Here is a 15,834-nt window from a genome sequence, read left to right as displayed (position 1 = left end):
TTGCAAAGGAGTGAAAATTTTTCTAACAAGGTGCATAAACAAACACAAATGACCTTGCGAAAAATAAATCCCAAACCTCCACAAATTTCTATATCATAACTTGTAAGCCAATGAACGTTCCCGACACGCATTCTAAAAACCCCATATAATATCATAAGCCGTTGTTTGTCTGACGCTCCGCTGTGTCTTCTGCCTTTACCCAAAAAAAAGGCAAGATTTGATTATCTCCGCTGCATCAGCCAAGGCGGCAACACCAGCTGTTCGCATTGTGCAGCCTCTTCCTCGCGGCCTCCATGTTAATAACCTGATCATTCCATTTTCTCCTTCAACTGCTGGCTGCAGCACCGCGAAGAGACAAAAACCCAGGCCCATCTGCAGCAGCTGTAGGCACTGAACTGTGAAGCCACTGGGGATTTATAAACTAATCTGTAACACAACACTGCCTTGTTTTTACAAGTGAGAGGCCACATTTGCGCAGACCTGATCTTTTCTTGCAATAAACTGGGAGCTGGGGAGAGTTAGAGGGTTAGGAAGAATGAAAACAAGATACCTAATCATTTGCTTGGAAATGTTTTTCCAAGTATTTTCATAGTTTTTTGTGTTTTTTTTTCTTCAGCTCAACTGAGAGACGGGTAATGGTTGATTTTCAAGGTGCACCACATATGAAAATTGAAGACAAACTTTTTATCTATCAAAAAATAAATGATATTTTTTAAAATCTCCTAGTCCCAGGGCGTTTCCTCAAGGGTTTCTTTGTACAAAGGAAAGGATTCCTGAAATGGAAAATAAGCCATCTGTGAAAAAAATAAGCTCCTATGTCCCTGTCTTTTCACAGATCTGAATAAGTCTCCAACTGAACTCTTTCAAATCTTTCAAACAGGTATGTTTAACATCTCCCAGGGGAAGCTATAGCAATGGAGACAAATCATTTAACAGAAAATAAAAACAAAAACCTACATCTGTTAAAAGATGAAGTTCTGAGATACCCAGACCTTCAGGAGGATAGCACCTGCTGTTCTGCTTGAGGAGTGAACTGCATTGTGGGAAGCCAGAGCTTGAAAGGAGACAGGTGACAGCTGAGTGGTATCGCCACTTATGATACTCGGAATGTCTCACACAACTCTCATTGCCGCATTTGATTTATATGCACTGTTATAATCTGCACTCATTACAATCACTTAGAACAACTACAGGCCTCGTCATGGACTGTGCTGTCTGGCATCAGTCTTTAAGAAGGGTAGTGCTCAATTTGCCCACTGACATGCAAGGTCCTGACCTTGAAGCTATTAGGGAGCGGATTAGACACAAGTGTGATCATGTGTGCAGACATAAGCAAACCAAATTAATTTCTGGCACAGGGAGGTAGCCAACAGGACCCTGTTCCTAGGGCACCAGAGAACCTCCTCAAATCCCTGATGGAGCTGAGCTAATAGCATGTTTAAGGGAACCCGGTTTTGAAGATGAAGCACATTCATGGTATTTAGAGGGTTATTAATCTAGTTTCCCCACCAAGTGTTTGCTTGGCTGATCAGATTAAGGGATGGAGCCTTCAACGGCGCACCCCCACCACAGCAGGCCCCAAGAAATCTGTGATACTTCACAGCCTTGGACATATTGCACCATGTGTACCCAGCTGCTTCAATAATTAGCTTATGAATGTATCAGCTGGTTCTGTGATTTTTATAAATAATAACTAACCTACAGAGCAGAAAAGACTGTCCAGAGCCTTACAGCAGCACAAAACTGCGAGGTGCTCTAGTTCTAACTTGCTCTTCTACTAAATGCCGATATTTCCCACTAGTAGAGCTCCCCCAGTGCCATTTATAAATATTTATTTTGCATTTGAAATGGCAATGTAGTTTTGTCCATTTTCTTCATGGCAGCCGTGATTTGCTTTCCCCTCACTCTGACTTAATGCTCACTCTCCCTATTTTATGCTTACCTTCCAGAAATCTATTCTTCCACCTCACTTCCCATCTCACCCTCCATCTTTTTATTCACACGACCCTTCCACCAGTCCATTTGGGATGCTTATCTCTGTTTTCTCAGTAGGGTTTCTTACGAGCTTGCTTGGTGGCTTATGAATGTGTGAGAAAGTACCACACACTTGCATGAACACACATGTATGCAACTGTGAGTGAACCCATCACAGAAGAAATAGAGAGTCCCCACATTGGGATTTTTTTCATTTATATAAATTTTGCATGCCATCCAAGAAAGTTTTGCAGTATCAGGCAAAAAAAAAAAAAAAAAAAAAGTGTAAATGTCAAATAAAACAGTGACAGATGACAGTATTCTCTATTGAATAGCACTGTTTCTTTCGTGCATGTTCAATGGGAACTCATGAATTATTAATAAACAAATCTCCTTTTTCTGTTAAAAATCTCAAGTAGGTTTTTTGTTGCTGTTCCCTATGTGTTATGTGGTGCATTCCAGAATTATTTTCATTTCAGAAATGCTGATACAGAAGTTCACCTGATTCCCAGCCTTGGCCAGCTCTGTGAGCAGGCACCAGGAACTTTTAATCTGGTTATAACTTTTGACCAAAAGATGGCTAAGTACTCATATAGTCAGTTTAGATATTTTAGTATGATAAAACTGAGGCTAAGTGAATTACAAATGTTTGGGCACAGCTAAGAAGCATAGAGAGCATTCAACTTGGATCCCTGAGAACTAACTGCTAAGTTCCTGCTCTGACATTAACTAAAGAAATTATATGCACGTGTGCATAACCCATGGCCATAGACAAGAGTGGTGAAGGCCTGGGGGGTGAGGTGGGCGGGGGGGAGGGGAGAAGAGGGGGGTAAAGGGGGAAATGGGGGACATCTGTAATTCTGTCAACAATAAAAAATAAAATTAAAAATAAATAAATAATTGGGTCGCTTTGGGGCACATGGTTCCTGTTTTGGAGCTTTTGGGAACTTAACTGTAAAAGATGATCTCTACATTCCATGATTTGTTATCTTGTCATTTGTTAGAAATAGCAGGTAATGGTTAACTATCGTTTTAAAGTACAAAAAAGAAATCACCTTGACCAAGTGATCAAGGTCAATGGCACCAGTGATGACATATCAACACCATGAACCCTGTATTAATGATGCACTGCGAAGGATGGAACATAAAATCTGAGATAGTCTTGCCAAAAGTGCATAACTTCAATCAAATCATGGCAAATCCCAATTGAGAGGTGTTCAACAGAATAAATCAGTACTCTGCAAAAATGGCAAGGTTAAAAAAAACAAACACAAAAAGGAAAGACTGAGGAATGGTTACAGACTACAGAAAACTAAGGAGAAATAACAACAAAATGCACTGTGGTTCCTGGGTGGGGTCCTGGCACAGGAAATGGACTCAGTGTGAAAACTGCTGGAGTTAGAATACATTTTTTAGTTTAATCAACTGTATTAAAACAATGTTAATTTCCTGGTTTTGATTATTGCACTACAGTAATTTTTTTGATGTAAGGTGTTAACATTAGGGAAAGTTGGGTGAGGGATATATGGAAACTACTATTTTGTAACTTTTCTGTGAGTCTAAAATTTGTTCAAAATTTTTAAAAAATTAAACATAGGGACTATCTGAAACTTTCATAGGAAAATATACAGGAAAGCTAAATGTAATGATGCCAAGAAATCTACAATTAAAACTCCTGTGCCTTCAAAATCTAAGCGCAGAGAAGGAATATAGGCTTAAAGGCTGCATCCTTGCTATCCGTGGTTAACGAGTTCCCAAGCATCCAGTGCATAAGCAAATACCTGTTAACATCTCATGTTAGTCATCTTGTCAGCCTCTTAAACAAATATATTTCCCTCGGTAGAAAAAACAATTCTGACCATCCTTTTCGACTATGCAGGTGAGGCGACATGCACACCCGTCAAAATATAGTTTATTTACCAATCCACGTGTTCCTGAAAAGTTGTGTGTCAATCTAAATTTACAAAGCAAATCGTGCTGTAAATGTATTAGGAATGCTCAATACTTGAAGAAATGTGCCACTATTTCTTTTTGGAATATGAGTAATAACCCCATAATTTATCTTTTAGTAAAGCTGTGGTCGTTAGTGATATACTTAAGTGAGACATCTTTAGTTCACAATTCAAAAGCATTAAAAGGGAGAACAGTAAGAACCACAATTTGCTCCTGTTTTTCCTGTATGGTCTCATCTCCCATCAATTCCCCTATTGGCTTTGTGCTCCAGCTACTGGAACTACTTTCCGTCCCCGAAGATGCTTGGTATATTCCTGTCTCCATGCGTGAACGGTGGGGCATATACCTATGTGTGATTTCTCTTTTAGGCTGGCTGTGAGTTTTAACCAAAGGTTGGCTGAATATAGAGTCTGTTTAGCTGTTTTGTATGGTAAAACTGAAGCTAAGTGAATTACAAGTGTTTGAGCACAGCCAGTATTCCTCATGTTACTCCCTTGGCTGAAATGTCTCATGCTCAACCCTCTGTCCTCCATGAGAAGTTGCACTTCATGGTCTCACCTAATCTACTGTAACAAGTGGTTGCTCACTCTTGCATGACCCCAAAGCATTTTGCTTACACTCCTTCACAATTTGATGGTGATTATTGTTATGGGTGGGCAGGTCTGTGTTCCCATCAGAACAGTCAGCTTCCTGATGGGGGTGGAGGGAAAGGGATAGCTTCTTAACTTATCTCAGCCCTTCACAGGAAACTGTGGTTCCTTGCACATAAAAATGTCTCAATAAATGCTCATTAGATTGACCTGAAACTATTGAGTGTACAGAAATTAGTGTAGAGGAATGTTTCACAGCCTTAAATTCAAAGAGTTCTAGTTAGAGAGGAGCACTATTTTTCAGAAGCAACCCTGTCGATGTTCTGAGGTTTGTTTTCCCATCTGTAATGCATGAATATAGTACAGAAAAATGGGGTGATCCAATTTACCCCATTACATAAATGCAAACAGTGACAGAGGCCTCTCAGAGCATGAATCCAGTTTATAATCTTGTATTGAGCACCCATCTACTGTGTACCATGCCATGTGCTGACATGTTCCATGTAGCATTTAGTTTCATTATTACCTTTTACTCAAAAGGTAAATTGAAATCACCAGCAAGGCGGTAATTATGATAATGAAGCTCAGAAAAATGTCATGATAGAGAATATTACATATAAGGTGGACCCTGAAAGATAAAGATGGGTTTCACCAAGTGGGGAGAGAAAGTGACTGAAAGCCAATTCCAAGCAAAGATTAACATTATCAGCAAGTGCAGAGACTTATAAAATTATCACCCCCCCCCTTCTTCCTTCCTATTTCCCTCCCTCCTCCCTCATTCCTAACGAGAAGTCCTTAGAGAAAACACTATGGTAAAGTCAAGAACACCATGGACACAACGGCCTGGTGGGAGTAAAGTACATACTTCATCAACTATATCCTCTAGGAGTTTTCATTTGAAAACATAATGACAAATACCCTAAGTGCCACATTATATCAATCATTTTTTAACCATTTTTTAAATATGTGTATTGTTGTTGATATTGTTCAAATGAAGCATTTTAAAGCTTTCCCAGATTAAAATGAACAAGGAAAAGCAATATCTATTTCACCAATAAAACAATTTTTAAATTTAAAAATTTCAAGTAGTCAATAAATGAGTGATGACATAGTCTCTGAACTATATACCAAAGGCTGAGAATTTTCAAAATACCAGTGAGGTCTTTTAATACAGGCTAGTGTTTGAGTCTGAAGTCCATCAGAAGATAAAGCTGTAATCCTAGCTCCAAAACTTAAGGTTAAGTGGTGGGGGAGGGGGGCCAGTGGGAAGAGGGAAGTTCCTGTCCGTGGTACTGAAACCTCCCTGTGTACCAAGCTACCTGTTTTCTTACCCCCAGGACACTAGTCATGATTGCAGCTTCCCCACGTTTTTTCCTTAAAAAACTAAATAAGTAAGTTCCGTGTTGGTGACAAACTTCCAAATTTTTATAATATTTCAGAACAAATACAAACCAGGATTTGCTCAGCAACAAACAGATTCACCTCCCGCTTCAATCTCCAACAAAAAAAGATAAATGACTGCAACTGTTAAGTAAGGTTGTACCAGCCTTGAAGGCGGGGCCTTGCCACAGCCACTACTGTTCCCCCTGAAGCGCCTAACGCAGAGCTGATGTGTGAATTCAACCTACAAATAGTAAACGGCCCCACCACCTTTGCCCCAGGAACTCTAGTGAATGAACAAGTCAGCAAATGAACAGCTCTTTGGGAGAATGACTCAGGGCTTCCTGCAACAGAAATGCAAAAGGCCACTTACTCACCCACATTTTCAATACAGAAAATGTCAGCATATGTAACCAAAAGGAAATGTTTTCTGAGCGTCTCAAAAGGAAATTCATATTATTAACCACAGACAGTTCGCTTTCTAAATGGAAGCACATAAAGTCCCCAAACAAACTTTTGTAACTGTGAAAGGATTTCTCTTCAGCTGGTTGAGACTCTTCTGAAGTGCGAAATGAGCCAGATAATATTCAGCTCTTGTTTCTTAGTCACCGAATTCTCTTTTCATGAATCCAATAAGTGTCTATTAAAATAAATAACCCCCCTAATGATTCAAGATAACCTAATCAAGAAAACTGAAATGGGTAACAGGCTAACTGCAAGGGAGACTTGTCAAGGGCTTCAGTGAGTCCCTGATGAGGAGGTCATCTGAACCTGAACAAAGGTTTGTGCTGAGCATTTGGTTACAGTTCAAGGGTAATTATTTTATACCTTGAATGTGTTAAGTAAAAATGATCTGCTTCTTTATTTTTCAGAATTGTACACTAAGATCCAAACTGTGTTTTCATGGGGACCAATTTTCAGCTGTCTCTGGGCATGTCTCTCACATTTCTATGGATGTGTTTGTAAAGATTGAGTCTGTAATTGAGAGTAATGAAAATTTTATTTCAAATGAACTCCTTAACCTCTGTTATAGAAGGCTCAAGTCAAGAGGGGATTATAAAATCTTTCTGTCCTTACCAGAAATACATAGATATACATCATGGAAATTTGGTATGACTATACAAATAAGTACACACATACATGCATATATGGGAACATGCATTTGACAAAGCTGTCCATGTTTGTCAAGAAGATGAATGAATCTGGAATCTTGTACTTTTCCACTTAAGTACTAGAAAGGTATTAACAACAAAATGTACTAGACTAAAATATAAAGCAGAAAACAACAAAAATATTTCCAGTCCCTGACTTCAGGTCCAAATTCTAGCATACCTATGACACAATACTATATACAGTGCAAACTGCCTCAAAAACTTAGATGTGCGGGGGGGGGACGGGACGCACAAATATACCAGAAAACCAGAAATGATGCTTTTTTGAAAGATCAGGGCTGGTTCTAGGGTGAGGTGAGCAAGCAACTAGTGCACAGATTTAAGGAGTGTGGCTCTGGAAGTGCAGGCCTCCTTATTGTCTAATCCTAGGACCTAGTTTGCCTCACCCTAGTCTTGGGCCTGTGAAAGGAAAGCGGTAGGAATTATTCACAGGCACCAACATTCTCCAGCTGTAAGAATCCTGCTTTCCCTCGATGTCCTCTTCAAAAGAAGGCTAGGAGTGTTTCGGGAGGTGGCTTTAACATGTCAGCTGATTTGCTTCAAAGTTGCATGAAAGTTCCCAAAGGTGTCATGTCATAAACAGGCAAAATAATGCAGCTCAAGGTCTCGGCGGTAGATAAAGATGTGCTTAAAACCTGGACGTGAACTTTAGCAGTGGGTAACTGCATCTGACATTTTATTATTTTTTAAAATATATATATCTTTATTGATTTCAGAGAGAGGAAGGGAGGGGGAGAGAAACATCGATGATGAGAGTCATTGATCGGCTGCCTCCTGCACACCCCCTGCTGGGGATCGAGGCCACAAGTGGGGCATGTGCCCTGACCGGGAATCGAACCATGGTCTCCTGGATTACAGGTTGATGCTCAACTGCTGAGCCACGGCCGGCCAGGCTGCATCTGACATTTTAAGATCTGCATATGAACTCTGTGATTAAATATCAGTTGATATCTAATTAAGGGCTCCCATAAAAGCTAGTTTTAGGGCATGCAACCTTAACATAACTAATTGTGGGCACAGTGAAAAGAATCCAATTCCTCACTATAAGGTGGATACAAAAACAGTCTTGAGGGACTTTCTGCTGCTAGAAGCTCACTAGAATCTACTCCTTTAAGATTATGCTGAGAGGAAAAGAGAAGGAAGGGCTCAGCTTGACAGTTCAACATCAGTGTTGACTGCCTACTTAGGTTGGTGTTTGGGAATGGTGAGAAATCTAATTTCTTCACTATGTGGCATCATAACTTTTTCAAATGGTGATTATAGTGTAAATGTACTAATTCTTTATTTGAATTTGGTGGATGGCCTTGAAATTGTAGTATACATACCCCTGTTGACAAGAGTAGAAAGTCCTCCTTGACAGGCTGTCAAAATTATTGTGTTGCGAAGAAACCTGCCCAGCAACAGGGGGAAAGGGGCAGCCGACGTCAAGGGTAAGAAAAGTGGCTGAAGATACTGCCACAAAGCATGCGGCCAGCCCTGGAGGACTGCAGTGGGAGAGCCCACCGGTTACCATGTTTCCTCCCTCTGGGTTGCCGCTTCCCAGATCACATGTGAAAAGCTGCAATTGGGGAGGAAGGGGGGAAGCAACTCTACGGAATGGAAGAGGGGTAGGGAGATTACAAGAAGTCACCACGGGACAAGGAGTTCCTGTGGCCACTCAGACGGCACTCTGGGGTGTTCATTCCCTGCTGGCCTCTGTACTTAAGGGTCATATTGAAGTTATGCAAAAAATGTTCTATAGGCCTTTACATCAGGGGTGGGGAACCTTTTTTCTGCCAAGGGTCATTTGGATATTTATAACATCATTTGCAGGCCATACGAAATTATCAACTTAAAAATTAGCCTGCTATATTTGGAAAAGCATTTAATTAACTCACCCCTAATGTGATGGCAGAAACTGTGGTTGCCTTGGCAGGGTCCGACCAAATGATTCCGGCCTGCGGGCCAGACGTTCCCCACCCCTGCTTTACACTATGGCTCCAACTAAGGACCCTCACTCCTATTCCCGGGGGAACAATCACTGACCATCATGCATCCTACCCCGTGAAGACCAACAGTCTGAATATTCTGCAGGAAGGAAAGGGTTACCTAACCCTCAGAATTCATACACACACACACACACACACACACGCACACCCCTGAAGTTAATCCTAAATTGAAAACGAAGGAGAAGTGGAAGGTGAAATGTGCATAAGCACCCCTTTCCCTCTTACTCGTTTCTCCTGCTTTTCCTCCGGTGACTCTTCTCCCATGAAGAAAGGGGCAAGAGTCAGATAGGAGACAGTCAAAGGTGTTGGGTGGCAGCCTGGATAAAGGAGCTGGAGCTGATCTAGAGGAGGCGGTCTCCGCCCTACACAGGCCTCCCGACGTAACCCACGCACTGCGGAAACACAGTTTCCAGTAATACACTTCCACCAACAGGGCTATGAGCAGAACTGCAGAAGTTGGTCACTCTTTCAACTCCTTTTCTGACACCCCCCTCCCATTGTGTCCCTACACACAGACAGCCCTCAAGGACCATCTTGGCCCGGAACCTGTCATCTCTCTAGAATTTTCCTTTCTTTTTCCTACTCTCGTTCAATGCTTGCCTCACATGTTAGGTATTATTCTTAATAACTGATGACAGCAATCGACACCAAGAAGTGAATGAGGTTTAATGGAGGTTTAATGGAGGGTTTATTCTCTTTTAAAAGATATTTAAAATGGAAGGGCAGAGGACCTGATGTATATTTGAGCTGGGCCCTCAAGGTTCCAACCCTACTCCATTTCTGAAGAATGGAGAACCTAATTAAAGGTTCTCCTGACTTCACATCCAAGAGAGAACAGAGAGCCCTTACTATTCACCTGCCTCCTCAGTCACTCCAAGAGCTTCTGAACCCTCCGGAAAAACATCACAAAGGGAGGGAAGGGAATGCAGGTAAGGAGGGGAAAAACTTTGTTCTCTCAGTCCTACGATCCAGGGAAGAGAGTGCGGCCACCCCCCTCACAACCCAGAGAGGTTAAGTGCTTTGGCCAAAGTCCCTCTGTTAGTCATGTATATACACCTTATGGATATGCACCAAATACACAGGCAAAGTACCAGATCATGCAACTGATTCCACTAAATATGCTTTTTTATGAAGCAAAAATTGGTACTCACAAAATGGAGTGAATGTCTTACGTTAAACTGCCTTTGAAATGTCTTACGTTAAATCACCACTTAAAAAGTCTTAGCATTTGATTTGCCAGTCTAGTGAGCTATTTACAATAAGGTTCCCCATTCATAAATGAGAATGAGACCATTGTCCAAAAGAAAAACGGCAAAGCATCTATTCCCCGTTTAGGCTCAACCTCATCCTTCAGCATATTAATTCCCAGAACTACATTTTCCTCCAGAGTCTACAAATTCAGGGCTACTGAGTTCTTCAGGAGGCACCAGAAATTTGGAGAGCTAAGTCTGGGCCAACTGGCAAACACAGCTTTCAATCAGCCACCTGAATTATTTTTGGAGGCTGAAGGCATCACTATTTCCAGAACCCATGCTGCCAAGTCAATAGGAAGATTACAGGCACTTTGAATCAAGTTCTCAGACTGTGGTCTTCATTTTTTCTTGAAAGCTTCTTATTAAAAAAAAAAAAAAAGGACTGAAACTTTGATATTTACGTCAACTCACGACTAACGGGCAGGTTTGCAAAATCAATTGTGTAGCTTTTATACTCACTGCACATTTACCACATATGTCCTTTATTACACAGTGGAAAACCATTAAATGCACAGTAGTTTTGCCAAGTGGCATTATGCATTTAACAGCTTTATTCGTTTAACAGCTCCAACTCTCATTATATTTTGCCATGTGGTACATGGGATTTTATGCATTTAACAGTTTAGGAAGGCTCCATGGTATTTTCTTTTCATGTATTTCATACTATGGTTGGACGTCAAATCTCAGCAAACTGCGTTTCAATGATTTCATTGATGAGAGATAATAAGAATAATCTGGAAAGACTGTTACATTAAAATTGAAAAGGGAAACAAATAGTCCCATCCTCTTCAAAGCTCCTTGATATTATACTCCTTTCCCTTTATCAACATCTGAAAAATAACTTAAGTCAGGTTACTGCCAAGCTGCAGGTAAAAAAGGCTATGCCCAAAACCATATAATTAGTCTAAATATAGCATTTAACTATACATATCTTTTTTAAAACTTGATTTTTATTGAAAACCTTCTTGTTTAATAGAAACACAATATTCAGTAACTTCCTTTCTTCATAGGATACAACAGAAGATCTGTTAGGGAGACGGTGGGCCGTTTTGCCACTTACATACGTAGGGATGAAAACATTGGTCATGAAAGGCCACAGAGGAAATCAAGCTCAGAATCAAAGGATTCTCAAAATTACGGTTCAACAAACTTTTTTCCTCCACCAGGCATTAGGTAATTGTTCATCTCAGGGATAAATAAGTAGGCACCTCAACCTAATCCATTCTAGGATAGGGCGGTAGTTGTCCCTTTAAAGGAATTGAAACAGATAGTAGATCACATCAACTGTTGCTGCTTTCAGAAATGAAAAAAAAAAAAAAAAACACACAAAAAAAACCCTAAGCATCTGTCTACCCTTTTCCCTGGAGCATTCCATTCCCCACAATCCCAGCACTCTGAAAAACTGCACTGGATAAGCTTCTGTGTTTTTCTGTTAAAGATTTTAGCACTCACCCTGGACTCCCCCACGTGTGTTTCTCCTGGAAAAACAACTGTATTCTATACATAAAAGAAACACCTGACATCACAAGGTGTCTCTGGGGCTGGGGGAAAGCAGTTATTATAACAAAGTCAGCCAGTCCCCTGGTGAGAATGAGAGAGGCGATGAGACGTGGCTAAAATGTGGTCTCAGAAAGGTGCTGTTTTGTGAATACCAAGTTTTGCTCAAATACCAAAATAAAATAAAGAAAGAAAGAAAGAAAGAAAGAAAGAAAGAAAGAAAGAAAGAAAGAAAGAAAGAAAGAAAGAAAGAAAGAAAGAGAAAGAAAGAGAGAGAGAGAAAGAAAAAGAAAATAGAAGTGTTTAGAATTAGAAGAGAAATCATTCAAGGCTGATTCTTTTTTAAACAATTCTTTAAAAGACAAAAAAAATCTGGGTTTTGACTTAGTCTCTGTTTTGAACTCCAGTGGGAATAAAAGCAAAGTGTAGAGCAAACCTCAGAACATGACAGGTTCCCTAGGGATTATTATTGTTATTATTATTATAGGAACAGATGTATTTTTATTGGTGGGAGGAGAGAACAGTCTAATTCCAGCTCTCACTTTTGCTCTTTTAAAAACCACTCACCTGACTTTTATTTGCAGCCACTTTGGCAAACAGGGCCTGAGACACCTTGGCCCTTTTCATCTCCTGTTGGATCTCGTCATAAATGGCAGCTGTGATGTTGACGTTGGCGCCATCCACCTTAATGGGGAGGTCTGTTGTCGGTGTCGAGGTTTTGGCCTACCAAGAGACCATGAAAATAATAATTTAAAAAGTGCCACATTCAGCTCAGCCATCTGTGCAGAAATTATCAAAGGATTTCAGTCAGCTGATGCCAAACTGCATTAGCTACAGAGGGACACTTCCTGTCCATTATTCTAATCAGGTTAATTGTGATTGGAAATAATTGCAGTGCATTCCTATAGGACACGCAGAGTCCTGAAAACCCTGGGCCTTCCCTCGCAATCCGAGACGGTGCCCAGGAAGGACGGCTACTCTGTAACTAAAAGCCGTCACCTAACTGCTAGACAAGCATGCAGCACACACACGCACACGCACACACACGCACACACGCACACAAGCACACGCGCACGCACACACACGCACACGCGCACGCACACACACACTACCTTTTTTCTTTCTAAAAATGGCACACCTTGGAAGAAGAGCCAATTCTTCCAGAAAAAAATGAGTAAATGGGTACAGGTCTCTAAATAATAAATTATTACTCGATTTAACGCACTCCCCTGGGTCCGTCTCATCCTTTATTAAAGCTTTACATATGTCATTCGAGCATGTACGGTTTCCCATCATTATCATCATTATGCTACCCAGACAGTCACCTGATTTCACCTAGGAAATCAGTGGCAATGAAACAAAATTTCATTTCATAAAACTAGGCTTCAGAAGGCCTTTGATGTGCGTTTTCATTTTCTTAAACTCATATTGTGGTTTTATGTATTCTGTCCTGCTCGTTTTAATTGAATGATTTCCCATCAGCTTCAGAGACAAATGAAGGACAACGTAGAAGGTGTCTGTATTTCTTGGGGTGAGGATAACCCTAAAATGCCTGGCGCTACGCTACTCGATCCGAAAGGCGATGAGGGCGGTCGCTCTGGGTGTCACGAGAGGGGCCGGGCGGCCTCCTCGGGACCCCGCAGCAAGCGTCCGCCCCAGTCCTCGGGTTCATGGGCATGGCCAGCTGATCTGCTCCAAACCGAACTGTTTTTCCTTTTTGTCCCCGCTCGCCCTTAATCCCAAACCAAGAGAGCAGCCCTCCAATCACCACTGTCCCTCTCCGCAGAGGGTGCCCCGAGCTGTCCCCAACTGGGCCGAGCAAGGGCAGGTTTGGGGAAAGACGGGGCATGGAGTCTGGCCGCTGTGGTTTCATTCTCAGTGATCTGAAGCCAGAGCTCATGCCCTAAGTTTCCAGAAAGGCTGGGATCCCTAAGAGCACTCGGTGACTTTCACCGTTCTCTTCGGACCTCCCCATCTCATACTATTTTCTGGTTACTACAAAAAATAAGAATTTATGCCGCACTTTTTATGGGCCAGGCACTCCCGAAAGCGGTTTGCTTTTGTGACCTCATTTAACTAGTCTAAGAACGCAGTGAGTTAGGCACTATTTTTATTTTATTTTACCGATGAAGACACCTGATAATGAAAGGATGTTTAACCTGGAAGAGAGGCAACAGCCATGAGAGCCATATTCTGAACGCAAGTCTTTCGCGCGCCAACATGTGGGCCCAGGACCACTGTGCTAACCTGCCTCCAGCATCTCCAGTTTGTATCGACGCTGTCTTTACGGGTATCTTCCTGCCCTCAAGTTTGGAGTCTTCCTGTAACGATCCAATTGTCTGTCATTTTTCTTTCAAGAAACTCCTTTATCTTCCCACAACTTCCAGTGAGCCCACAGTACTTTTCCTTTCAAGTACACGGTTTAGCATATTATTTCTGCTTTTCTCAGCTCAGGTTTTTATTAGCCTCACTGCCTATCTCACCTCACCAGACTGATCAAATCTTCTCTAAAAACCCGGGGGCTAAAAGGAAAGCCCTCGAGGCAATCAAATACATGGTTAGGAATCCAGGCTTTGGACTTAGAATAACCAGAATTGAAATCCTAGCTCTACCGCCCAGCAATCTAACCTTATACAAGGTATTTAATCCATCTACACCTCAGTTTCCTCATCCGTAAAATGGGGACAACAATGCAAAATGGTGAAGATCCAATTCATGCAAAATGCTCACAATGCCTGGTACACAGTCGATGCTCAGTAAGTGATCACTCTTACCCTGGTATTGTTTGTTATTATTAAGTGCTTCAAGGAATACTGGCCAATTGAAGCATTTTATGAGAAGAGACTCTGGAGGTTCAAATTTAAATCTGAAATTTCTTCAATTTGTTTTAAGCTGATAAAAGAGTGCTGAGGGGTCTGGAAAATAATCTCCATGCACCTATATAAGGCTGCCCCTGTGCCCTACATCGCTGACTCCAACTAAAAGGCTGAATCAGTGGGTATTCCTCTGATATTTGTTCTCATGTGAAAGCTTTACTCAGCTATGGATCTTTACTACTGAGATGTCTATAGAGAATTTTGAGTAGGTAATCATGAGTGTTTTAAAAGACTTTAATAACTTCCCCTTTCTCAATGTTTAACCAACAGAAAAACAAGAGTGTTCCAGAGAATGTGAAATACCTGTGCCAAGGCTGTATTCTCAAAAACATTTATAAAAAATAAATATAAAATGATTTTCTCAAAATCTTAAAACTTTGAAATTAAATGATTAATTTTTCCATTATACTTGTCCTGAAAGGGCACCTGTGCCTAGGAATTTTCTAGATGGTATTCTGTGCTACTGAAAAAAGCAAAATCTTGACCCGGTGTGGCTTGTAATTTGGTCTAGTTCTGAAAGCTATCAGGTCTTTGAAAAGATGCCTAAATTATCTTGCTAGAAAAATATTATGAAGGAGCAGAACACAAAGCACACAGGCCTGAGAGATTTTCTAAGAAGTAGAAGTGACTTTCTGTGGAGAGGTGTCTGGTTAAACAGCCAGGAAGCATGGCTGGACTCTCCTGCAATGGTTTAATGAACTTCAAAAGTGGCAAGAATTTTGGCCAATTGAACAGAAGTAAATATTAGTGCAAATTAACAACTCACGCAACTCAATGGTTTAATATGTATGCCCTAAAATTGAAAAAAAAACGAAAACCTATATAAAAGTTTGATTACACTTGTCCAACATAAGCAGTCAAGAGACTCATTTTGGTTTAACAGTAATTAAAACTCATAATTCACTAAAGACTAAAGTGTAGGTATCACAATTTGGCTGTGCATGATAGAAAATGGTCTTCAATTACAAATCTATTGCAGAGTGCAAAATTATAAAAAATTAAGATGTGTGATAGAAAACAGATCTTTTTGAAAAAGCTCAAATATTTCTACTAGGATAAGATTTTGCTTCTACACTTAATCTTGGAACTCACCAGAAAACAAACTCATAAAAAACAAAAACAAACAAAAAAACACTGAGCAAAAAATCCTT

The 15,834-nt window shown here is 40.8% G+C and overlaps 1 protein-coding gene across 1 annotated transcript in view; it reads right to left on the bottom strand.

Moving 5' to 3' along the window:
• SATB2 (SATB homeobox 2) overlaps positions 1 to 15,834 on the bottom strand; it is a 169,378-nt gene that overhangs the window by 35,451 nt on the left and 118,093 nt on the right. Inside the window, exon 9 of the mRNA XM_016220690.2 lies at positions 12,375 to 12,530. Within this exon, the coding sequence (XP_016076176.1) occupies positions 12,375 to 12,530 (156 nt within the window). The remainder of the gene's footprint in view (positions 1 to 12,374; positions 12,531 to 15,834) is intronic.

The sequence above is a fragment of the Miniopterus natalensis genome, chromosome 8 (assembly GCF_054644295.1).
Source record: "Miniopterus natalensis isolate mMinNat1 chromosome 8, mMinNat1.hap1, whole genome shotgun sequence".
NCBI lineage: Eukaryota > Metazoa > Chordata > Mammalia > Chiroptera > Miniopteridae > Miniopterus > Miniopterus natalensis.
Note: the sequence above shows the minus strand (reverse complement) of the source record. Positions and strands in the feature narration are given on the sequence as shown.